Genomic DNA, 27,072 nt, shown 5'->3' with positions numbered 1-27,072 from the left:
GAGTAAAGAGGTCCTTCTGCAGTTGTACAGGGCCCTGGTGAGAACACATATGGAGTATTGGGTGCAGTTTTGGTCTCCTAATTGGAGGAAGGACATCCTTACTATTGAGGCCGTGCAGCGTAGGTTCACGAGCTTAATCCCCGGGATGGCGGGATTGTCATATGAGGAAAGATTGGAAAGACTAAGCTTGTATTCACTGGAATTTAGAAGGATGAGAGGGAATATTAAAGAATTGTATAAAATTATAAAAGGACTAGACAAGCTAGATGCAGGGAAAATGTTCCCAATGTTGGGTGTCCAGAACCAGGGGCCACAGTCTAAGAATAAAGGGGAGGCCATTTAAAGCTGAAGTGAGATAAAACTTTCTCACCCAGCGAGTTGTGAATTTGTGGAATTCTCTGCCACAGAAGGCAGTGGAAGCCAATCCACAGGATGAATTTAAAAGAGAATTAGATAGAGCTCTCGGGGCTAACGGAATCAAGGGATATGGGGAGAAGGCAGGCACAGGTTACTGATTGTGGATGATCAGCCATGATCACAATGAATGACGGTGCTGGCTCGATGGGCCAAATGACCTCCTTCTGCACCTATTTTCGATGTTTCTATGTTTCTATTTTTTTTCTGTGTAAAGATAGGACATTTATGGGTTGGAATCCAGAAATGTTTTTTTCACATGATGGTGGTTAATTTCTGAGGCTCTTTGTCTAATAAGAATGTGGATACTGGCTATCAAGAGCAATGGAGATGCAGGAAATTGCAGATGCTGGAATCTTGAGCAAAACTCAAAGTGCTGGAGGAACTCAGCAAGTCAGGCAGCATTTGTGCAAGGAATGGATAGACAATGTTTTGGGTCAGGACCCTTCTTTAGACTGATGGAAGAGCAATGTTTAAGACAGAGTTTAATGGGTGGCACAGTGGCGCAGCGGTAGAGTTGCTGCCTTACGGACTCGGTGAACAGAAGGGTCTGTTTCCACCCTGTATCTCTAAAATAAAATAAACTAAACTAAAAGACGGGGATTTGATGGGAAAGAAGTCTAAGAATATAGAGTAAATTTTGTTGATGTATAAAGTGCAATATAAACATAAAATACATGGCCAGTCAGGTAGCAACTGTGGGAAGAAAAAGAATGTTATCTTTCCAGGACAAAGGTACTTCACCAAACCTAGAACGTTAGGGATTAATCTTTGAACAGATGCTGTCCGACTTAGTGAGTATTTCCCCATTTTCATTTCAGGTTTCCTGCCTCTGCAGTATTTTGATTTTCATGGAGGTATAAGGAGATCCATCATGGCAAAATGGTGGATGGTCAGACATACACATTCACAAATAATTGCACCAAAATACCACCAATATCATATGAAAGCCATTTATGTTTAAGAGGTGCGTAGGAAAGAACTGCAGATGCTGGTTTAAACCAAAGATAGACACAGGAGAGGAATGGGTGATGTTAGGGTCGAGACCCTTCTTCAGACTCTTCTTCATTCCTTCCCTCCAGAGATGTTGCCTGTCCCGCTGAGTTACTCCAGCATTTTGTGTCTATCTTACGTTTAAGAGGTCATGGATCAAGATGGAAGTAAAGTACTATATCAGAAAAAGTCTCTATTTTTATTTGCTGGAACCAGGAAAACATGTTAAATATGTGCTTCTAAACTTCACGATTCTGCAGAGACTGATTTAGAGAACGTAACCCTGATAACCTGTGTAACCCTGGTGAGAAAAATGTTAAGTTAAGGACTGAGAGTTGTGCTCAAAATGTACGAGGTCAAATCGATCTTACAGCTGTTTGAAGCTAACATATTTTTAAAAAGCCCTCATGCCAATGGATTTGACAAATGATTTCTCTACTGGGTGTATATCTTCTGAGAACTGCCTATATTGAGACTTTCATTGCAAAGTGAATTCACAAAGGGGAACAAAATGCTTGTTTTATTTTAATATATCAGATTTGAAAGCAGCATCCAATTCTGAGTCTGGCAAAATCTTTCTTTGTCAACATTGTAAAATGAGAAAACCTGGTTCCAAAGCATTTTTTTTTTTAAATTGGCAGGTGATACATTTCCTATTCAGATGCATAAAGAGAAATGGCTGTCAAACCTAGTCTGTTGAAGATTGACACAAAATGCTGGAGTAACTCAGCGGATCTGGCAGCATCTCTGGAGAGAAGGAATAGGTCAAGAGACCCTTGTTCAGACCGAGAGTTTGTTTAGGCCTTGGGTTTGATTAGTTTTCATGGTTTACCTTATGTATGCATTTCAAAGTGGACCTTTCCTGCCTGGTGTAATTAGCTGTCTCAGCATTCATGTAATGTAGTTTGAACATAAAGGGGGGATTTCAGGGTGGAAAAGGAAAAGGTGAGCCTCCCATCCACTCGCTCTGTTCCTACGAAACCCAGATAAGGGGATTTAAACTGAAAGCATATTTCTAACAAAGAAGGGTACAAAGGGTTTCGTTGTTGGTAAGCAGCATTAACGTTTCCTGGATTGAGACCTGCTCATGGAACAATGTTGTATTTCCTGTTTGACATCAGTACATGTCGAGATCTGAATGTATCATAGGATCGCAGTGTTCCAGAGAGGTGCAACACAGACATGGGCCCTTCGGCCCATTATGTTCATTCCAACCCCACCGAAGGGATCTATAAGTTCATAAATTATAGGAACAGAATTAGGCCATTTGTCCAAGCAAGTCTACTCCGCCATTCAATCATAGCTGATCTATCTCTCCCTCTCAACCCCATTCTCCTGCCTACTGCCCCATAACCCCTGACACCTGTACTAATCAAGAAGCTACCTCCACCACAAAATGTCCATTGCCTTGGCCTCCACAACCTTCAGATTCACCACCCTCTGACTAATGAAATTCTTCCTCATCCCCTTTCTAAGGTATAAAATCACGTCATCATATCATGATAAAATCTTGATAAAATCAAGGCGTATAAAGTCATGTGAAGAATAGATTGGTGCACAGAGTCTCTTGCCCAGAGTAGGGGAATTGGGGACCAGAGGACATAGGTTCAAGGTGAAGGGGCAAAGTTTTAATAGGAATCTGAGGGGTAACCTTTTCACACAAAGGGTGGTGGGTGTATGGAACAAGCTGCCAGATGAGGTAGTTGAAGCTAGGACTATCCCATCATTTAAGAACCAGTTAGACATGTACATGGATAGGCCAGGTTTGAAGGGAAAAGGACCAAGTGCAGGCAAGGTGGGACTAGTGTAGCTTGGGCATGTTGGCCGGTGTGGGCAAGTTGGGCCGAAGGGCCTGTTGACTCTATAAGGTACAAGAGGCTCTGTCTCAAAAACCCCGCCAGCATCATCAAGAAGGTATCGGAGTCTGAAAATGTAATGTCCAGATATAGGAACAGCTTCTTCGAACAACCATCAGGCTATTAAATGCTACGAACTCCAACTAAACTCTGCACTCCATATTGTCTGGATTGCAGTAGGGAATTAGGGCTTTATTTGTTTATTTTTCCACTACGTTCGGATTTTATTCATTGAACTTTTGTTTATTATTCATTATATTATCTATCGAGTATTGTGTCTACAAACCTGTTGGGCTGCTATTGCAAATAAGAATTTCATTGTTCCCTATCGGTGCATAGGACAATAAAACACTCTTGACTCTTATGCACCCATTTATGTTAATCCTACACTGCTGTTTAACGACAACTAATCCTACATTTGATCCTCCCACATATTCCCAACAGCTTCCCCCGAGATTTCACCATCAGCTACACAATCAAATCATGAGAGGAATAATTTGGGTAGATGCACAGACTCTCTTGCCCAGAGTAGGGGAATCGAGGACCAGAGGACATAGGTCCAAGTGAAGGGGAAAAGATTTAATAGGAATCTGAGGGGTAACTTTTTCACACAAAGGGTGGTAGGTGTATGGAACAAGCTGCCAGAGGAAGTAGTTGAGGCTGGGACTATCCCATCGTTTAAGAAACAGTTAGACAGGTACATGGATAGGACAGGTTTGGAGGGATATGGACCATGCGCAGGCAGATGGGACTAGTGTAGCTGGGACATGTTGGCCAGTGTGGGCAAGTTGGGCCGAATGGCCTATTTCCACACTGTATCACTCTATGACTAAAGACATTTACAGTGGACAATTAAACTAGCAACTCGCGGGGATTTGGGATTTAAAGAGAAATCAAAGCACCTGGAGGAAGCCCACACAATCATAGGCAGAACATGCAAACTCTATGCAGTCAACACCAGAGCTTGGGATTGAACTCTGGTCGCTGGAGCAGTGAGGCAGCAGCTCTATTGCTACACTGCACCACGGTGCACCCATGTGGTATTCTGGATGTGGAATCAATTTATGAGGGAATTTTTCAGGAGCTGACCATCTTTTAAAATGTTAAGTATTAATCAACATAAATATAAAAAATAGAACATAGAAAATAGGTGCAAGAGTAGGCCATTCAACCCTTCGAGCCAGCACTGCCATTCAATATGATCATGGCTGATCATCCAAAATCCCATATCCTTTGGTTCTGTTAGCCCTAAGAGCTATATCTAACTCTCTCTTGAAAACATCCACTTCCTTCTGTGGCCAAGAATTCCACAAATTCACAACTCTCTGGGTAAAAAGTTTTTCCTCATCTCCGTCCTAAATGGCCTACCCCTTATTCTTAAACTGTGACCCCTGGTTCTGGACTCCTCCAACATCTGGAAAAAAAAAGTCTGCATCTAGCCTGTCCAATCCCTTAAGAATTTTATATGTTTCTATAAGAAATGACTTAGGGAGCACAGCAATGGAAAAGAAAATCAATCTATTGGCTTAATTTAGATGTTTCCTCTCCAAGCATAAAACATGAGGCACCATAATGGTCAAATCAACTCGTGTTTTCAGTGCCTTCAAATGTGTGTGCGAAAGTAAAGAGAGCAAGATTCAATGATTAGCTTGAGCGGGAAAATTTTCCAGAAGTAAATATTCTGTGTATCTTTCTCAAAAACATTGTCACAGGCCAATTCTCTGAATGCATTCAAGAGAGAGCTGGATAGAGCTCTTAAGGATAGCGGAGTTAGGGGGTATGGGGAGAAGGCAGGAACGGGGTACTGATTGAGAATGATCAGCCATGATCACATTGAATGGCGGTGCTGGCTCGAAGGGCCAAATGGCCTCCTCCTGCACCTATTGTCTATTGTCTATTGTTGCCTGACTCTAACCAATTACAACACAATTCAGGGAGAGAAAAGTGAGTCTGGGAGAAGAGATAAAGATGTCAACAAAATCAGAAAAAGGCAGTTGGAGTGGAAAGAAACAATTAGATAGACTGGAAAGCAAGCAAATAAACACTTAGAGCAAAGATATTTCTTTGCAAGCAGTGCTTGGGAATATCAATGTTGAAAGGGTGTTTAATATTTAAGCCACAGTAAGCATTGTTATTACCACCACTAAGTGGACGCAGCCAAATCAAACTGAAAAGTCTCTGGAATCAATTATTTCTTTGTTGCTCCTAAAGGAAACTTGACGTGGACCTAGCTGCAGAGAAATGGCAGATGGTGTTTAATGCGAGCAAGTGTGAGGTGTTGCACTTTGGGAGGTTGCATGGCAAGACTCTTAACAGTATTGATGTACAGAGGGGTCCAAGTCCATGCCTCTGAAAGTGGCAACGCAAGTAGATAGATTGGTGAAGAAGGCATATGGTATGCTTGCCTTCATTGCTCGGCCATTGGGTCAGGATGTCATGATGCAGCTTTCTGGGCCTTTACTTAGCCCACATATGGAGTATGTCATGCAGTTCTGTTTGCCCAATTACAGGGAGGACATGGAGGCTTGGGAGCAAAAGATGTTTACCAGAATGATGCCTGGAATAGAGGGCATTATCTAGAAGGATAGGTTGTACAGATTTGGACGGTTTTCTCTGGAATGTTGAAGGTTGAAGGGAGGCATAATAGAAATAAATAACATTATGAGGGGCATAGATAGAGTGGACAATCGGAACCTTTTTCCAGAGTGCAAATATCAAAGACAGGAGGGTATAGCTTTACGGTAAGAGGGGAAAAGTTTAAAGGAGATGTGAGGGGCAAATTATATTTTATATACACAGGGGTGGTGGGTGTTTGGAATGTGCTGCAAGGGCCAGTGGTGAGGCAGATACAATTGTGGTGTATCAGATGCTTTTATAATGGGCACATGGATATGCAGGGAATGCAGATCATGTACAGACGGATGAGATTAGTTTATCTTGGCATCATGTTTGGCACAGACCAAAGGGGCTGTTTTTGTGCTGTATTGTACTATGTAATCATGCAATAAACTTCATGGAAAATACTCGACTGTCATAAACATTCAATCTTGCACAAGAGGAAAGGTAATTTTGATTACTAGGTATTAGCCGATCTCTCAGTGTCTACAGACGATATACATATCCTCTGAGACAACTCTGAGGCACAACGTCAACATATCCCGAGCCTGAACAATGGGGGGCATGGTGGCACAGCAGTAGAGTTGCTGCCTGACAGCGCCAGAGACCTGGGTTTGTTCGTGACTACAGGTGCTTGTCTGTACTGTTTGTACGTTCTCCCTGTGACCTGCGTGGGTATTCTCCGGGATCTCCGATTTCCTCCCGCACTCCAAAAACGTACCGGTTTGTAGGTTAATTGGCGTGGTGTGATTGTAAATCGTCCCCAGTGTGTAGGATAGTGTAAGTGTGCGTGGACTCGGTGGGCCGAAGGGCCTGTTTCCGCGCTGTATCTCCAAACTAAACTAAACGAAAATGTGATAGCAACCCAAGAGATATCTGTGGACCCGATTTGGCCAGGCTGCCACAGCACGAGGCAATATCTAAAAACTGAAGGAAGAAACCTTGTCCAGTGTCCTTATTCATCAGTCACTTAAAGTTAGCATGCAGGTACAGCAGGCAGTGAAGAAGATTAATGGCATGTTGGCATTTATGACAAGAGGAGTTGAGTATAGGAGCAAAGAGGTCCTTCTGCAGTGTACAGGACCCTAGTGAGACCACACCTGGAGTACTGTGTGCAGGTTTGGTCTCCAAATTTGAGGAAGAATATTCTTGCTATTGAGGGCGTGTAGCGTAGGTTCACTAGGTTAATTCCCGGAATGGTGGGACTGTCGTATGTTGAAAGACTGGAGCGACCAGGCTTGTATACGCTGGAATTTAGAAGGATGAGAGGGGATCTTATTGAAACATATAAGATTATGAAGGGATTGGAGACATTAGAGGCAGGAAACATGTTCCCAATATTGGGGGAGTCCCGAACCAGGGGCCACAGTTTAAGAATAAGGGGTAGGCCATTTGGAACGGAGATGAGGAAAAACTTTTTCAGTCAGAGAGTTGTAAATCTGTGGAATTCTCTGCCTCAGAAGGCAGTGGAGGCCAATTCTCTGAATGCTTTCAAGAGAGAGCTAGATAGAGCTCTTAATGATAGTGGAATCAGGGGGTATGGGGAGAAGGCAGGAACGGGGTACTGATTGTGAATGATCAGCCACGATCACATTGAATGGCAGTGCTGGCTCGAAGGGCCAAATGGCCTCCTCCTGCACCTATTGTCTATTGTCTATTGAAACAGTTATGAAAATGGAATGAAACCCCCACACAGCAAGATCAATCCCAATTCACAAACGTTCAAATGATGTAAAAAGCCAGTTTACATGAAGACAAGAATGAAGAGACAGAAATAGCAAACAAATAAACTATTCAAACAAATTGCAGCCTCCCACGGTAGAGGATTACATTTTCCATCAGTGCAAGCCTCTATTTAGATTTGAACCCTGAGTAGTATTGACCCATATTTCTGCAGCTTTAACTGCTTTCCATGATCAGCTGAACCACAGTGGCAGATGGTGTGTACATGCACACGGAAACACAGAGTCATAGAGCAATGCAGCATGGAAACTGGCCCCTCGGCCCAACCCCTTGCACACGCACCACCTTACTTCACTGAGTTTGACCCACTTGCGAGCACCTGGCCACATCCCTCCAAACCTTTCCTATCCATGTACCTGATCGTGTATCTTTACAATGTTGTAATTGTATCCACTTCTACCACTTCCTCTGGTAATATGGTGTCCATGTGCACACCACCCTCCGTGCCAAAACGTTGCCTCTCAGGTCCCTATTAAATCTTTCCCCTCTTACCTTAAACCTATGTCCTCAAGTTTTTGACTCCCTTACCCTGGACTAAAGACTGTGGCTGGTCTCCCTATTGTCTTAAATACCTCCATGTCATCTCACAACCTCTTACATTCCAGGGATAAAAGACCTATCCTATCCAGGCTCTCCTTATAGCTCTAACCCTCCAGACCCAGTAACATTCTCATAAATGCTTTTTGCACCCTTTCAAATTTTATGACATCCTTCCTCTCGCAGGGCGGCCAGAAATGTGCACAGTACTCTTGTTCTTATCAATGTCTTGTGCAGCTGTAACATGATGCCCCAACTCCTGCACTCAATACCTTGAACGATGAAGGCAAGCATGTCGAATGCCCTGACAACCTATGTTGTCACCTTCGTGGAACTATGAATCTGCACCCTTAGGTCTATCTATTCCACGACACTCTCCTGGCCTCTACCATATATTGTGCAAGTAATGCCCTGGTGTGTCCTACCAAACTGCAACACTTCACAGTCTGAATTAAACTGTTATGAACAAATTCATGACAAAATCATGGATATAAATAACAAACAATGGTGGATCCCTGTGGAACACAACTTGTTAAAAGCCTTCAGTCTGAAAAACAACCAGCACCCACTGTCTCCAACCTTCAAGCTAATTTTGTATACAATTGGCTAGCTCGCCCTGGATTCCATGTGATGTTACCTTCCAGACAAGTCTACCAAGCGTTACCTTGTCAAAGGTCCTGCTAAAGTCCTTATATACAATGTCTATCATGGTCCCGTGATCTCTCTTCTTGCTCACCTCTTCAAAAAACACACTAGATTTTCCCTAGCTTCCCATAATGTCATAGGATACACTTGATCAGGTCCTGGGGATGGATCTTCTTTTAAGACAGCCGGCATCTCCTCTGCTATCCCTCAGATATACTCATTCACACCTTGTATTCCTTAAGGGATTCAGTTGTCTGTACCTAACATGCCTCCTTTTTCTTAACCTGCACCTCAGTTATCTCTTGACTTCCAGGATTCCCTACTGCTGCCACACTTGCCCTTCACTGTAGCAGGAACATGTTACCCTTGAACTCTCGTTGGATCATGTTTAAAAGCCTCCCATTTACCAGATATCCCTTTACCCGCAAAGAGCCTTCTTTAATCAACTTCTAAAAGTCTCCATCTAATAGTATCCAGATTAGCCTTGCCCTAATTTAGAACTTTTTTGGACCACTCCTCCCCTTATTGATAATTATTTAGGACTAATAGAACTATGTCCACTGGTCCCAGAATGTTTCCAGACCTACACTTTAGTGATCTCCCTTGCCCTTTCCCATGTGGGGGTCAGGTTTTGCCCTTGTAGAGCTATCTGCACATTGATTGAAAATAAAATCTTGAACACACTTAACAAATTCTACCCAGTTTAAGCCCTTAGCACTTTGGCAGTCGTAGTCAATATTTGGAGAGTTAAAATCCCCCACTGTAACAACACTATTATTCTTGCAGCTATCTTTGATCACCCCATATTTTCTCCTCTCGCTCCTGCTGACTATCCTGTTGGATTCCAACAAAGTGATCATCCTGTCTGATTTTTCAGTTTCACCCATTGAGCCTTACTGGATAATCACCCAGTAATATCTTCTCCACATATCGCCATGATGTTCTCCCTCATTAAAAATACAACCCCTCCTCACTTGCCTCCACCTTTATCCCTCCTGTAGCATTTGTACCCCGGGACATTGGCCTTCCAGCCCTGTCCTTCCCTCAGTCAATTTCTGTAATAGCCCTGTCTCATGTTCCCATCCATCCCGAGTTTATCTGCCTTATCTTATATTAAAATAAATACAGTTTAAACCATCAGATTTCCTTCGCTCCCTGCCGTTATCCTGCTTGTCCTGTCTGTGGAACTTTCTCTCATTACTGCCCTCAGGTTCCACCCCCTGCCAGACAAGCTTAAACCCTCCCGAGAAGCTCTAGCAAATCACCCCGCCAAGATATTGGTACCACTCAAGTTCAGGTGCAACCTGTCCTTCTCGTCCAGGTCACCTCTGCTCCAGAGGAGATGTCAATGGTCCTGCACCAGCTTCTGAGCCGCACATTCATCTTACCCCGACTTTTATTCTTACTCTCACTGGCATGTAGCACTGGAAGTTATCCAGAGATTACTATCCTTGAGGTCCCGCTTTATAATTTCCTTCCTTACACCTTTACAGTCACTCTGCAGAACCCAATAAATAAGATAACAGTCATTCTGGGCCATTTCACCATCACTTTCTGAAACCAGTGCCTTACCTCACTAATATGTGATGTTTCCGGAATAATTTGTTCATAAACAGCAGCAGCGGTAATACCTGAATACTCTTAGGATTAATGTTTTTGCAAAGCACGGTGTATATCTGCACCATGTGTCCATGACAGGAGCAATTCCATATAGCTGACAGCCCCAATCTACAAAACCAGCAATCCTGAAGATTTCCATGCAAAATTATTGTCCAGGGTCAAAAATCAGCTACACACTTGATGATTGTAAGAATATATATATATATATACATACACACACATATATATATATATATAATCATAATCACACACATATATATATATATATACACACACACACACACACATATATATATATATATGTGTGTGTGTGTATATATATATATATGTATGGTTTGCCATATATTTATACCAAGAAAGCAACAAGACACACAACTACGTAAAAATTTGACATAAACATCCACCACTGCGGCTCCTCCACATTCCCCACTATGATGGAAGGCAATAAAGTCTTATCTTCTTTCCTCCTGCGATTGAGGGGAGTCGAACCATCTGCAGCCGGCGACCAAGCTCCCATGTCGGGGTGGCCTAAGCTCCCGCATCGAGGCGGTCGAACTCCTGCGGCTTGGACTTCCCGAAGTCGGACTCTAACCAGGGACCGTGAGCTCCGTGATGCTGAAGTCCGCAGCTCCCGCAGGTTGGAGCACCAAAGGCCGACCCCTGGCAAAGGGATCGCCCGCTCCGAGATGTTAAAGTCCACAGGCTCCACGGTTTTGGAGCTCTAGAAGTCCCAGCAAGAGGCCACCATGTTAGGCCGCAGTGTGGACGGAGATACGAAAAAGTCGCATCTCCGTCGAGGAAAGAGATAAGAAAAGTTACCCCCAACCCCCCCCCCCCCCCCCCCCATATAATACAAAACTAAAGATAAACTAATACATACATTTTACAACAAACTAAAAACACAAAGAAGGAAAAAGACGAAGACAGACCGTTGGCGAGGCAGTGACTGTTCTATATTGGTGTTATAAGATCACAATGAGTATGCTCAACAAAATGAACTCCTTACCATTATAGGTCACCCTTGGTTTGGTCAGGCATATTACAAGGTGTAAGTCCATTTCTTCCGTGGAAACAAACTTTAAGCACACTGGACACTTGAAACCTGTTTTTAAAAAGCAAGAAAAACAAAGAATTAATTAAATGCAATAAAAATTTAGATCAATGCAGAAAGTCTATACTCTTTGCAAAAACTCTTTCATACATTGGGTCAGACATTGTGGGCAGGTTAGGTATATTGATCCTGGTGGCAGGGCAGCTTCCGTAATTTAGAGATAAGATATTGAGATAAGTGGTAGGAGGATTTTGTCGTGTTACCTTCTAAACAATTACATTCATGACAATGCAGGCCAATGGCACTTACAGTCATAGTGTGTAAACAGGCCCTTTTGCCCAACTTGCCCAAGCCGACTAAACACTTGTCCCATCTGCCTGCATTTGGCCCATATCCTTATAACATGTGCTATCCATTAGAAATCTTTCTGTGGCACGTACCAAGTTGGAATTGGCGCAGATTCCAATATAAACTTTATTAATCTAACTTTTTGGCCAATGTGCCAAAAGCCTTTTTGACCACCCTATATCCACCTGTGACTCCACCTTCAAGGAACCATGCACACGCACTCCTAGATTTGTAATATAAATGCTGTGTTTGAAATTTAGAATATAAAAATAAGGGAGAATCTATGGTTTTAATATAAAGATTGATTTTTTTGCACACCTTAACCAAATATCCCCTTTGTCCTGAACTTTACTTTGGCCTTGATTCCCTATGTGCACTGCCTATGGGCAGCTTGTAATTTATGTTACACGAGTCTCGGCAAAACAAAAGATTAGTCATTTTCTCAAGGCCACGGAAGAAAAAACAGCAGAGCAGTGTTAGTTTACACACATAACAAAAAGGTCATTTTAAAGGAGAGATGTCAGCTGAAAGTTCAACTCAGTTAATGATTGATAAACATTTTTTTACATTTTACCAAGCACAAAACTATCTGAACTTGGAAAACATGAATGTGTTTAAAAGAAGTAACTACTTAATCTTTATCTGGATATTAGTACTCTTTAAGCACATATATATTGACAGACGACTCAATAACATCTATACCCAAGTAAAAGTTGCAAATCGATCTTGGAACACTCACAAAAAACTCCTCTCCCATAAACTTTCAGCTCAGTGGCACAGCTTTAGTTTTCCCATATCCCTGCCGCTTCCTGTCTGCCACACATTCTAACATACCTCGCTTGACTCACTGTCTGCCAGGGTTTCATCTTGAACTTTTTTAACAACTTATTAGAGGGTCATCGTCAGAAACATAGAGAGTTACAGCATAGAAACCGATCCTTTGGTCAATCGAATCCATATTGACCGTCAAACAACTCATACACACACACATATGACAGTTTATAGAGGACAATTAATCTTGAAGAAGGGTCTCGACCCAAAACGTCACCCATTCCTTCTCTCCTGAGATGCTGCCTGACCTGCTGAGTTACTCCAGCATTTTGTGAATAAATACCTTCGATTTGTACCAGCATCTGCAGTTATTTTCTTATACTACATATTGTATCCCACACAGATCAGTAGTGGAAGTCAGGATCAAACCCATGTTACACTCTATTAGCTGCGCTAAATAATTATCTATTGCATTTCTCCTGAATGTTAACATTAAGAAATGCTTCTTATTGAATGGATTCAAATTCCACTTTAGAGACTTGAGCATGTTATCCAAGTTTAAACTAGTAAGAGATCGCTTCAATGTTCGAGATATTGTCTTTAGATGAGGCCATTAAACCTAGATCCTCTAAGGCAGATGTTAAAAAGCCAGTGGTGCTCTCTCTATATCCCGGGCTAGTTGTTAACACTCAGCAGACATTGGCAAAATCATGCGTAGGAAGGAACTGCAGATGCTGGTTTGAACCAAAGATAGACACAAAATGCTGGGGTAACTCAGCGGGGCAGACAGCATCTCTGGAGAGAAGGAATGGGTGACGTTTCGCGTCGAGACCCTTCTTCAGACTAGTCAGGGGAAAGGGAAACAAGAGGTATAGACTGTGATGTAGAGAGACATAGAACAAGTGAATGGAAGATATGCAAAAAAAGTAACAATGATAAAGGAAATAGGCCATTATTAGCAGTTTGCTTGGTGAGAATAGGAACTTGGGTGGAGGGAGAGATGGCAAAATCAAGTTGCTTCTCATTTAGCTCACTCCCACGTAGCTGACATGCCCCTCTATTTTATGACAGTACCACGTAGGAACTTGGTGGGCAAGGGATCGCTTTGAGACATCCTGAGGGCATGCAAAGCATTGCTTAATTGCTTAATTGCTTAATTGCAAGTACGTTTGGTTATTTATGACCCACAACAGTCATTGCTGTGAATGAGTTATACAGCTCTTTCAAAGAAACACAATAAAATGTTTCTGCTTTTCCATCACCCTCTGCTACCACAAATACAAAAGTCCTTCACATAATGCAACACATAAATAACAACTTAGCGAGCATCTTTAGTACACTAAAATGTCCTCGAGCACCTCTCAAGACACAAGAACAGATACAGATAAATTGTTTGGGAGCGTACATTAAACTTTCAGAAGTCCTTCAATAAAAATTGCCACTCAAAATTAGATTGCATGGCATTAGGTTCAAAATACCAATATGGATTTAGGAGTTAACAAACAGTAAACAGACTACATTCTCACAATGTGGCTTCCTTTACATCGGTGAGACCAAGCATACGAGGCGACCATTTCGCCGAACAGTTGAGCTCTGTCTGCCAAGACCTGCTGGATCTCTCAGTCACTAAACATTTTAAGGGTCCTCCTCCCATTCAAATACTGACCTTGCTGTCCTGGGCCCTATTGCCAGAGGGAGGCTATGCACAAACTGGGAGAACAGCACCTCATATTCTGTACGAGTAGCTTCCAACCCAATGATATGAACAGTAAATTCTCCAATTTTAGATAAACAACCTACAAATACCCTCCTCCCATTTCCCCCTATTCCACGCATTTGTTCCCCCCTCTCTTCCCTGGATGTGAACCCATTTCTCTCTTTCTCCTTTTCCCTCATCCCCTTGCACTTTTGGGTTGAGAAAGCCAGTCCCAGTGGGATGACCCAGGGTGTAGTGCTGGGGCCTAATCTATACAACACCTTCTGAAGGGTCTCGACTCGAAAAGTCACCCATTCCTTCTCTCCTGAGATGTTGCCTGACCTGCTGAGTTACTCCAGCATTTTGTGAATAAATACCTTTGATTTGTACCAGCATCTGCCGTTATTTTCCTATACAATACCTTCGATCTTTTATGATGATAGGTGGCAGAGAGAATTGAGAGATGCACACAAAGAGGCTCTAGGGGGATAGAGGCAGTCTGAGTGAAAGGACATGGGCTTTAAAGGGAATATAATTTGGAAAAAATGTGAGATCATTCATTTTACCAAGAAAAAAAGAGCAAACATATTTTGTTGGTGTTCAAAAGAGACCTGGTTCCAAGTGATTCACTGAAAATGAACATGCAGGTTTAGCTTGCAAATAGAAAGACATGAGAAATTGAAGATGACCATGCTATTAGTGCATGGATCGCAAAAAAATCATGGTTTTTGGAGTGTGAATTAGTTTCCCTTAACTTTTGTTATCTGACTCCACTGTTTTCTGACCTGTGGTTACCAAGTTATCTCTTCCTTTTTTGAATTTTATTTGTTTGCAGAATTTGAGTGTGACTGAATGGGTCAGTATTGAATTGGTATCCTTAATTGCTCCATGTGTGAATAATTTCCCCAAGACAGAAGGTATTTAAATGAGCCACATTGCTTTTGGTCTCATGTTGATGATAGGCTAGACAACCCAAGGGAATTTGTTAGCCATCTGGTGGGTTCGGTCATCACTGACTCGTTATTTCTTTAAACTCGAGTTTAAATTCATCCCCCACCCCCTGATATTGGATTTTAATTGATATCTCCACATAAGTTGTCCAGGCTTTGGATTTCTTGTCCAATCATTTAGCCACTGGACTTTTATTGCCAAAGCTACATTTTAATGTCAATGATGTTTGCAGGGGAGCTGCACCTTGCATTTGAGAGTATTTACATAAAATGGAAGTAGCAATGCTTAAGAACCTGCTAAGACAATTGCCATTTTACAAATACAGAATGTACATACATTTCCAAGAGAGTTGGAGCAATGTTTTAGCTTGAAGCTAGCAGGGCGGCACGGTTGCGCAACGGTAGAGTTGCTGCTTTACAGCGAATGCAGCGCCGGAGACTCGGGTTCGATCCTGACTACGGGTGCTGCACTGTAAGGAGTTTGTACGTTCTCCCCGTGACCTGCGTGGGTTTTCTCCGAGATCTTCGGTTTCCTCCCACACTCCAAAGACGTACAGGTATGTAGGTTAATTGGCTGGGTAAATGTTTTTAAAAAATTGTCCCTAGTGGGTGTAGGATAGTGTTAATGTACGGGGATCGCTGGGCGGCACGGACTTGGTGGGCCGAAAAGGCCTGTTTCCGGCTGTATATATATGATATGATATGATATGATATGTTGGCCTTTAATATAGGAAAATTTGAGGACAAAAATAGAGATCTCATGATTAAATAAAGTAGACTGAAGCCTTGATGAGACTGCATTTGAAATATTGTGCATGGGACCCTACCGAAGAAAGGATACATTTGTGATGAAGGGGGTGCAAGAAAGATTCACCATATTGATTCCTGAGAACTACATTCTGACCTCAGTATCTCCCGATTCTACTTATTTTACCTATTGTAATCGAGTTTGACTTGATTGCATTTATGTATGGTATGTCTGATCTGTTTGGATAGCATGCAAATCAGAGCTTTTCATTGTGGGTACATGGGAAAATAATAAACCTAAACCTAAAGTCTGGGATGAAGGGTGTATCATACGAGTCTGGTCTAATCTAGTCTAGTCTAGGGATACAGCATGGAAACTGGCCCTTTGGCCCACCAAATTTAAAGCACCCTGTACACTAGTTCTATCCTACAATAGACACAAAAAGCTGGAGTAACTCAGCGGGACAGGCAGCATCTCTGGAGAGAAGGAATGGGTAACGTTTTGGGTTGAGACCCTTCTTCAGACTATCCTACACACTCAGGACAATTTCCAGAAGCCAATTCACCTACAAACCTGCAAGTCTTTGGAATGCGGGAGGAGACCGAAGCACCCTGAGAAAACCCACGCGGTCACAGAGAGAACGTACGAATTCCAAACAGACAGCACCCGTAGTCAGGATTGGACCCAATATCCAGCAACTCTACCGCTGCGCAACTGTGCCGCCCACAAAAGGAAGCACAAAGAGTATTGAGTCTTGAAAAATTATTTCGCTTGGGCAGCTTACAGCCCAGCGGTATGAACATTGACTTCTCTAACTTTAGATAGCTCCTCTGTCCCTCTTCCCCTCCCCCTTCCCAGTTCTCCCACTGTCTTCCTGTCTCCACCTATATCCTTTCTTTGTCCCGTCCCCCCGACATCAGTCTGAAGAAGGGTCTCAACCCGAAACGTCACCCATTCCTTCTCTCCAGAGATGCTGCCTGACCCGCTGAGTTACTCCAGCATTTTATGATACCGTGAAACGTTGGAGCATATTGAAATGTAGAGTCCTTATCTCCTAGATGCAGAGAAATTTCCCTGAGTTTTTAGAAGTAGGGTTCATAATTTCAAAGTGAAGGGCCAGCCATACACAACAGAGATGAGAGGAAATCCTTCAATGCCTGTCGAGCTTCCTTAAACATTACACCTCCCGACTGTAAATCCCACCATCCTACCCAGCAGATAAGTAGTGACAGCAAAAACTGGCGCAGCCAATTCAAGCACGCCCACGTGCTACTCTCATATTCTTCGTCTTGTGATGACAAAACACACTCGGCATGTCTAGAAATTTAGATAGATGTCACCACGCAAGAACAAAACATCAGTCAAAAAATACACCCGACAATGTTTGACAGGGTGGAAGGGGTGAGAAGAGAATCAAAAATAATGATGTCATTCATGGTGTCATTCTTTCTCGGATAGACCTCACCACTTTGTGTAGCCTTTTTTTCACCAAAGCTTTTTAAGTTTCTGCACAATCTGAGTTCCCTAAATATCCAGCATTCATTTTCTTCAGGGAGAATTCTGCTGGATAGAAATGGTGATCGTTTTCAGAAACTTGGGTGAATGCCCATTATATTCACAATATTATGCTTATAATTGCTCTTCCCGCAAACCCTATCAATCTTCCAGTTCTGGGCCAGAAGACCACACATGGTCTTGGCTTGGATCCGCATTTCCACAGCCTCCTCTGGCTTTTCATTGATGCTTTATAGCTCATCGTCGCCAGTTGACAACAGCTGATAACTGTGGGTAAACGTTCACAATTTTAACTATTAAGTTGACCAAATACTTAACGGTAACTGGCACTTATAGATACAATGTTGATGAGAATTAGCCACTGTATGTTGACAGTGGGCCAAATCGAGCTGGCTAAGGGTGGCAGTCCCAAAGAGAACCACCAGTATACAGCTACATCTGGGTAAATGCACTCTGGTCTTACACATCTTTGCCTAAGTCAGGACAAACAGAATTCAAAGTTTTCGTCTTGAGTTTTAGAGATACAGCGCGGAAATAGGCCCTTCGGCCCACCGAGTACGCACCGACCCCCACACACACTAGCTCTATCCTAAGCACACGAGGGACAATTTTACATTTACACCAAGCCAATTAACCTACAAACATGTACGTCTTGGGAGTGCGGGAGGAAACAGAAGATCTCGGAGAAAACCCACGCAGGCCACGGGGAGAACGTACAAACTCCGTACAGACAAGCGCCCGTAGTCAGGATCGAACCCGGGTCTCTGGCGCCGTAAAAGGCAGTGGTTCTACCGGTACACCACCGTACCGCCCTAAAACGTCCCGACAGATGCAGCCACATTTGTCAGTCCCCTTCCTTGTTGGACTCTCGCACAGAGCAGCAAAGAGCATGATCGTGGATAGATACCCAGGCATTATGCTGGTCAATTGACATTTGTGATTCTACTTCCACCAGTGCCGGCACAGGTTTAGTATTCCCATTCCAATAAGGAATCCCATTGGAAGGTTAACTAGTTCAGCACTGAAGCAATTGAGTCCGGAATTCTGTGAGGGGTTCAGAGACAGATGGGTTTGTGCCAGAAATGGATGTAAGGGAAGTTATGAAGGCGATATTAAAGAGTTTTCTAATGGAGAAGGATTTAGGGTCAAGTACGACCCAAAGGCAGTGCAGCCGCTACACTTAGCGAGATTTGACAGGATATAGTATAGAAGGGCCAGACGATAATAATCCCAATCTTTAAGCAGGTATTCATGGAACATATGATGACCTCTTGGCCAGTTAAACATGTGCCACAGCTTTGAAAGCTGTGCAATTTCTTTGAGTTTGCCTATTCTTTCTCCCCAGACATATGCAGCTGATTCTGCAACAAACTGCCAAAGGCTGCAGAGAGGTTGAAAAGTGACAATAAACAATAACCATAGTTACAGAGAATACTGCATGTCCCTCGTGAGGTGATAGAAATTAAAAAAAAGTGGGGGGGATGGTTAGAGAGATTAGAGATGTTCACAAATGAAGACATTGAAGAGAAAAGGAAAGTTGAAGTCAGGGCTATGGGCAATAAAGACAGATTTAGCCTGATGCCAGTTCTAAAGATGGCGGCACAGCGGTAGAGTTGCTGCTTTACAACAGCAGGCACCCGGGTTCGATCCTGACTACAGGTGCTGTCTTTATGGAGTTTATACGTTCTCCCTGTGACCATGTGGGTTTTCTCTGGGTGCTCCGGACTTCACACATACAGGTTTGTAAGTTATTTGGCCGTTAAAATAGTAAATTATCCCTAGTGTGTAGGATAGTGTTGGTGTACGGGAATCGCTGGTCGGCGCTGGCTCGGTGGGCGAAGAGCACTGGGAGGGATGTCAGACCAAATATTTTGTTGGGTTTCAGCTTCAGTAACTAATCCTAAGGGTGGAACGTAAAACTCTGAGTTCAGAAGTTTGGCTTTACTGCCCATAAGTTACTTTCTAGAGGGAAGACTAATAAATATTTCAGAGGGCAAGGATGATTTTTAAGCATTAACACTTTTGTGGAATATTGAATGCGCAAAATTGAATATATTACAATAGGTTTCAATCTATTTCATAACATTGTGTAATATATCTAAAAGTTCCTGGTAATATCGCTTCAAAACCAACCGTCCATGAAACTATGCTCTATTAACAGCTCATACGAGATCCTATAACTTTCTGATTCCAACTTAATCCCCGGTGCCTTGTCCTCCAGTGGGAGAGTAAGTCTCTGATGGCGGTCTGAGCGTCTCTGTATCGAGGATCAACGAGGGAAAAGTAAAATTCTACCAAAGATCCAAAAGATCCTTCCCCGTGGTATCAAAACAGCAGAGAGCAAAGTTCATTTCTTCTCAACAACTTTCCATCATAAACTGACATTACCAGCAAGAAATTAAAATCTGTTAACAAAATCAACTGGTCCTGGCTACTGAATCAACTGTGCGTTTCCTGACATCTGGTTCACCATGTGCATTGCTTTCTTTTTGTGTGGAATTTAACCCTACGGCAATGGTGGAATACATGGCCCACAAACAGAAAGGTGTGGGTCAAAGACTGACACGTGGATTCAGGTAATGAAGGGTTAATCTGCAGATGAGTCAGGTGGGGAAGAAAAAGAGTTGAGATGGAAACCAAGGCTGGAGACGATGGGTGGAAAAGAAAAAAGGAACGGAGGGAGTGTAACGCAGCATGAGATGGAGTAGAAGGGAATGGGGCGGGGGAGAGAAGGGGGGTGTGAGTGCATGGAGAAGGGTAAAGGAACTGGGTGACAGGATCGGGGGGAATTGAAAGAAAGGTGTGTGCACGGTAGGGAGCAGCTAGGTAGATGAGATCGAGAGGGGATAGATTTAGCGTGGAAACAGGCCCTTCGGCCCAACTTGCCCAAGCCAACCAAAATGCCCCCTCTACACTAGGCGTGTACAAACTGGAAGGACTGTTTGGGTAACCTACAACCCATAGCATGAACACTGAATTCTCCATTTCAGGCAAACTCAATTCCCAAGCACCCTGCTCCACCATGCTCCTCCACCTCCTTCCACACCTCGTTCCTTCCCTGAACCCACCTCTCACTTTGCAGCTCTTGCCTCATCTCTTCCTCTCACCTACTAGCTTTCTCCCCTCTACTCCACTGGAGCCTGAGAAAAATCCCAACCTGAAACGTCATCCATCCATCCCATCACAGATGCTGCCTGACCTGCTGAGAGCCTCCGGTACTTTGGGTTTTTTTTGTTCGGTGTAGGCAGCTGATTCGAATGGTCCCAATTTTGGTGATCAATTAATCCATAAAGTACTCATGATGTGGACATGAGGGTGACAGAAAATAAAAACCAATTGGGTTATGAGGAATAATTGACGTATGAGGAATAAACATTGGCCATTGTTTCTCAATATGATCTCTTGGGTTCAACCAAATAATTTCCTGCCAGCAGCAAGTTGTGCAACCTTTTCCCTGGATATTTTGTGCAAGAGCATTATTAATAATACAATGCAGAGTTACCAGTGCACTTTGTATTTACTATCAACTAAAATAACCTGTACAGAAAAACCTCAAGGTGCCTTAGAGGCGCAGGAGAACATGAACAAACAAGATCAAGACATGGATTGTGAGCAAAGGATAAGCCAGGTGATTAAGAGTTTAGTTTATTTTTCCACATATCAAAGGAAGGAAAGATGAAAAGGTGGTAGAAAAAACAACAGTGTTTTGTGGACTCCGAAAATGATTGGGGCAAATGATTAGGGCGGCACAGTGGCATAGAGGTAGAGTTGCTGCTTTACAGCGCTTCAGGTTCGATCCTGACTACGGGTGCTGTCTGTACGGAGTTTGTACGTTCTCACCGTGACTTGCGTGGGTTTTCTCTGAGATCTTCGGTTTCCTCCCACACTCCAAAAGATGTACAGCTTTGTAGGTTAATTGGCTTGGTAAATGTAAAAATTGCCCCTAGTGTGTGTAGGATAGTGTTAATGTGCGGGGATCGCTGGTCGGCGTGGACCCGACGGGCCGAAGGGCCTGTTTCCATGCTGTACAGGTGCTCCTCGACTTACGATGGGGTTACGATGGGGTTACTGATAAATTAACAATGTTATATGTCAAATCACGGAGCAATAGACAATAGACAATAGGTGCAGGAGGAGGCCATTCGGCCCTTCATCCCATTCAATGTGATCATGGCTGATCATTCTCAATCAGTACCCCGTTCCTGCCTTCTCCCCATACCCCCTAACTCCGCTATCCTTAAGAGCTCTATCCAGCTCTCTCTTGAATGCATTCAGAGAATTGGCCTCCACTGCCTTCTGAGGCAGAGAATTCCACAGATTCACAACTCTCTGACTGAAAAAGTTTTTCCTCATTGGAGCAATTGGAAGGCAATAATAATTGTATTAATGTTGGGAATAGGGGACAACATAGATCAGTAGGTAGATGCAGAGAAAGTTATAGATGAGGTTAGATTTGGCATAAAGCAGGGCATGGTCACCTTTCTGTGGAGTAATCTATATACTAAAACACTTGTTTGTTTGTTTGTTCCTGAACTGCAGAATAAACGGTACCCAATAGTGCGACAATTTTAGGCCCACCTTACTCACCGTCATCCCTTTGGTGCCAATGGAAGAAATGTCATTGAAATCGGTGTTATATTTTTAAAGTTATTCACATTTTAAAGTTTAAATCTATCTCCTAGGGAAGGAGGGGGGAGGAGGGAGGGGAGGAGGGAGGATAAGGGGGGTTGAGGGGATGGAGTGGGGGGAGGGGGAAGGGGGAGAGGGGGAGAGGGGAAAGGGGGGTTGAGGGGATGGAATGGGGGAGGGGAAGAGGGAGGGAGGGAGGGAGGGAGGGAGGGATGGAGGGAGGGAGGGAGGGAGGGAGGGAGGGAGGGAGGGAGGGAGGGAGGGAGGGAGGGAGGGAGGGAGGGAGGGAGGGAGGGAGGGAGGGAGGAAGGGAGGGAGGGAGGGAGGGAGAGAGGGAGGGAGGGAGGGAGGGAGGGAGGGAGGGAGGGAGGGAGGGAGGGAGGGAGGGAGGGAGGGAGGGAGGGAGGGAGGGAGGGAGGGAGGGAGGGAGGGAGGGAGGGAGGGAGGGAGGGAGGGAGGGAGGGAGGGAGAGGAGGGAGGGAGAGGAGGGAGGGAGGGAGGGAGGGAGGGAGGGAGGGAGGGAGGGAGGGAGAGGAGGGGAGGGGATGGAGTGGGATGGGGAGAGGAGACGGTGCTGCACCAATGCAAGAGAGGTTTGGGCCCAACGGGTCCACTTGGTCTAGTTGTAAGGTAAAGGCAATGATTGACGTGCTTGTGGATGCAGCTATTAATGGGGTAGACCTGCCATCAAAATGGAAAACCTATTATGGTAGAACTGATTCCTTTCACCAATCATTCCAAAGTTCGCCCCTTTGCATTGGCTCCAGTCCATGCCACACTTTAAAATTGACAGACTTCTTAAATCACCCCCTATGATCATCACTCTCATCTCTTTTACTTTCATTACAAAATCTCTCTAAGATTTGAACAATCCTCCAATATTAGCTCCTTCTGCACCCCTATCGTCATCACTCGGTCACTAGCCTCACTTATGCCTTCAACTGCATAAGACATAAACTCTCAAACCTCTTACTAGGCTCCTTAACAATTAGCTTGTGACTATTCCTTTGTCAACACTTCTATCATTTCTTAATGTGACCCAGATCCAAGTTTGATTTCTTAACACTACGGCAAAGTGTATGCACCCGGTCACATTAACAGTTGTAAATGCATGTTAACTCTACTGTTTGACTGAACTAGCTAATATATAAACCTATAGGATGCTTCATCTACATTTGATTAGAAATTGTCATTCAGTAGACAATAGCACAACAAGATGGGAAAGGGGAAGAAAATTGATTTAAAAGGAGATGAATAGCTATGAAGTTGAACTGCCTCTGTTTTTCAACGAAGTTGTGTGATCCTTTATTTCCAGTCTCATGATGAAGCAACCCACAAGGGGTTGCATTGTAAGATCTTTAAATACAATGATGTGAGTAGGAGAATATTTAAAGGATTCAAAACTGATTTATTTCACTGGTCTGCTCAATACAATCAAGGTGCTGTTCTTGGGCTACAAGTGAAGCAATTTGCTGAGTTAGTGTGGAGATAATGTTAAGCAGGATATCTTGATGCTTAAAAGAACCAAATTTCCTCATAGTTATAACTTGAATACATTTTACTTCAAGATGCTTATCAAATCAGAGTTGTCCAATATCCATAAAACTTAAATTTGTAAAAAAGTGTTGCTCTATCTGAAGAGAACCTATCCACGTGTATCCTCCAACATCACAAACGTACGAGTACCTATCCATTTTTCAATACCAGTTGCATTGTTCCTTGTCATAAAGAATGAATAACTTGGGGCGGCACGGTGGCACAGCGGTAGAGTTGCTGCCTTACATCTCCAGAGATTTGGATTCGACCCTGACTACGGGTGCTTGTGTGTATGGAGTATGTACGTTCTTTCCTTGACCTGCTTGGGTTTTCTCCGGGATCTCCGGTTTCCGCCCACACTCCAAAGACATACAGGTCTGTGGGTTAATTGGCTTAGCATAATTGTTGCTCTATCTGTAAATTGTCCCTAGTGTGTGAAGCATAGTGTTAGCGTGCGGGGATCGCTCGTTGGCGTGGACTCGGTGGGTATAAGAGGCCTGTTTCCACCCTGTATCTCTCAACTAAACTAAACATAAATATATTTAGAAGAGCACACAAGGTTTTTCAGTGGGGCTGAACCAGTGCTTGAACTATCAAAGTACTATCTTTCAATTTAGGGTATTTATTCACAAAATGCTGGAGTAACTCAGCAGGTCAGGCAGCATCTCTGGAGAGAAGGAATGGAAACGTCACCCATTCCTTCTCTCCAGAGATGCTGCCTGACCTGCTGAGTTACTCCAGCATTTTGTGAATAAATACCTTCGATTTGTACCAGCATCTGCAGTTATTTTCTTATATCTTTCAATTTAGACTCAATTTCAAGAGTGTTTATTTGAAATATGCACGATATGTATTGGATATCAATGTGAATTATGAAATTCTTACTTGCTGCAGTTTGACATGCACATTGTACAATAAATACACGATAAATTATAAGTTATTCAAAGTAAACAAGACCATGAAAATGGTGCAAAATCTTTCTGAATCAACTTTGCTGCCTTGATACTACATAGACATTTGCTTCATATTGTGAGAGATACTTCTTACATTAATCTAGACTATCAACTATCTCCCACCACCAGTGCTACCAATTAACTACAGTCTTTAAGATAATAATACCAATATGCTTTCTCCAAGTTGTTCTAAAAATAATACATTATATGAAATTAATAGGACTTCAATAATGTAAGATATCCTTTAGGTTGATAATTGCAAGAATAATTTAATAACTAAGCAAAGATATTTTTAGAGAGAGGATTCATCTTTATAGATCAACTTCAGTCAGTACAAATGCAGTAATTCTACGGGTTTAAATTGTCAACACCTCTTCACGTTTACCACCCCACACGACATTCAAATTCTATGGTTCATAGCCAATGAATCTTGGCTTCGGATACCATCATGATGTGTTGCAATAATATGCCACACACGTTGAGGGAACAAAGTTTAATTTAATTTAGTCTAGTTTAGAGATACAGCATGGATACAGACCCTTCGGCCCACCAAGTCCACACCGACTAGTGATCCCTGTACATTAACACTATCCCACACACTCGAGGGACAATTTACTTATACAAGGCCAATTAACCTACAAACCTGTACATCTCAGAGAAAACCTACGCAGTCACGGGGAGAATGTACCAACGCCGTACAGACCACACCCGCAATCGGGATGGAACCCGAGTCTCCGGCACTGCAAGCGCCGTAAGGCAGCAACTCTATCGCTGTGCCACCATGCCGTCCCATTTGCACCATAGTTAGTAGATTGTGGTTCAAGGTCATTGATTGAGATGGATGGGTAGCCTCAGTAGAGAGATAGTTGAAGGTGTATGTTCAACAATGCAGTCAGGCAGCATGCTTGGACATCATAGCTCAGGGATGGATAGCAGGGCTCTCCGGACTTCAAATGGAATGGAGATTGTGGTCAGTACTTAACTTTTATTTCCCCCCTAAATGATGGCTTGTGTTTATTGATTCAGTGCTGGCACTGATTGCCTCAAGACAAATAATGTTATTCACACGTGGTCCAATATGGGTAAAGGATGTTATTTTCAACCATTTTGGTTGGCCGTGCTCTTGTGCAGTGTGCAGGAATGAACTGCAGATGCTGGTTTAAACCGAAGATAGACGCATAAAGCTGGAGTAACTCAGCGGGACAGACAGTGTCTCTGGAGAAAAGGAACAGGTGATGTTTCTGGTCTCGACCCGAAACATCACTTATTCCTTTCCCTGTCTGTCCCTCTGAGTTACTCCAGCTTTTTGTGCCTATCTTCTCTCGTGCAGTGTGCTTGCCTAAATTGCCTATTGCTTTGGGGTCTTATGAAGCCTCATGAATAAACAGGCACGACACAACCCTATCTGCCCCCCAAAATGTTCAGAAGATTGATGCTCCCTACGAAGATGGTAATGAAATGAGCAGCTACATATTGAACAAAAAAAATTAGATGATTAAAAATAAAGTCAAGCACATTCAAGATATTGATCATCTGAACCAAAACCTAGGCTGGTGGAAATGTGCGTGCATCATTTATCATATCATATCATATCATATACAGCCGGAAACAGGCCTTTTCGGCCCACAAAGTCCGTGCCGCCCAGCGATCCCCGCACATTAACACTATCCTACACCCACTAGGGACAATTTTTACATTTACCCAGCCAATTAACCTACATACCTGTACGTCTTTGGAGTGTGTCAATGCCATCTCCCTTGAGATGACGAGGGGTACTGTCCTACCAACTAAAGCTCTGATGACTGACCAATCATTCAAAACCTCAATAAAGTAATCACCCTTCAGGCAATAGCCATTGTGATTTGGCTCTTCATTTGGCTATGAATGACTGCCTGACACACATCGCTGCCACTGTTCTTATACTCATCTCATGTGCATTGAAGGCTGTTTTTCAGATCTAATTCTCAAGCATTAATGCAAATCTAAAACGTAAACACTACGTTGCAAAGCTTCTGCTTGCCAGGACTTCAGTGCTGATTGGTGTACCCGAACGGATCTGCAGGAGAGGGGTCCCACGATAGTGGACTAATGATTAACTAGGTCAAATAGCACACAAAATCAGCACAAGGACAGATGCAATGATTCAATGGTGCTTCAGCAGTAATTTAATTTTGAAGGACAAAGGGAGCAAATGCATGGAAGTGCACGCCATGCTACTCCCTCTCTGACAACATCTGGGGAGTATTATCACCTGAGGACTGCTGCAGCCAAGTCAGCGGATCGTCACAACCTTCTCAGGGCAACAAGGAAAAAATAAGCAAGAAATGTTACCCTTTCCAGTCAGTGACATAAACTAAAAAAATGAATGAAAGGACTTCTCTCCTGTATATATATAAGAAAATAACTGCAGATGCTGGTACAAATCGATTTATTCACAAAATGCTGGAGTAA

General features: G+C 43.2%; 1 protein-coding gene across 2 annotated transcripts in view; it reads right to left on the bottom strand.

Annotated features, from left to right (window-relative positions):
• The window catches only part of LOC144602431 (E3 ubiquitin-protein ligase znrf2-like), a 464,175-nt gene that overhangs the window by 337,241 nt on the left and 99,862 nt on the right, over positions 1 to 27,072 (bottom strand). For both annotated transcript variants that reach the window (XM_078415562.1, XM_078415553.1), the window contains exon 2: positions 11,431 to 11,526. In XM_078415562.1, coding sequence (XP_078271688.1) covers positions 11,431 to 11,526 — 96 coding nt within the window. The remainder of the gene's footprint in view (positions 1 to 11,430; positions 11,527 to 27,072) is intronic.

Source organism: Rhinoraja longicauda, chromosome 2, assembly GCF_053455715.1.
Source record: "Rhinoraja longicauda isolate Sanriku21f chromosome 2, sRhiLon1.1, whole genome shotgun sequence".
In the NCBI taxonomy this organism is placed as follows: domain Eukaryota; kingdom Metazoa; phylum Chordata; class Chondrichthyes; order Rajiformes; family Arhynchobatidae; genus Rhinoraja; species Rhinoraja longicauda.
Note: the sequence above shows the minus strand (reverse complement) of the source record. Positions and strands in the feature narration are given on the sequence as shown.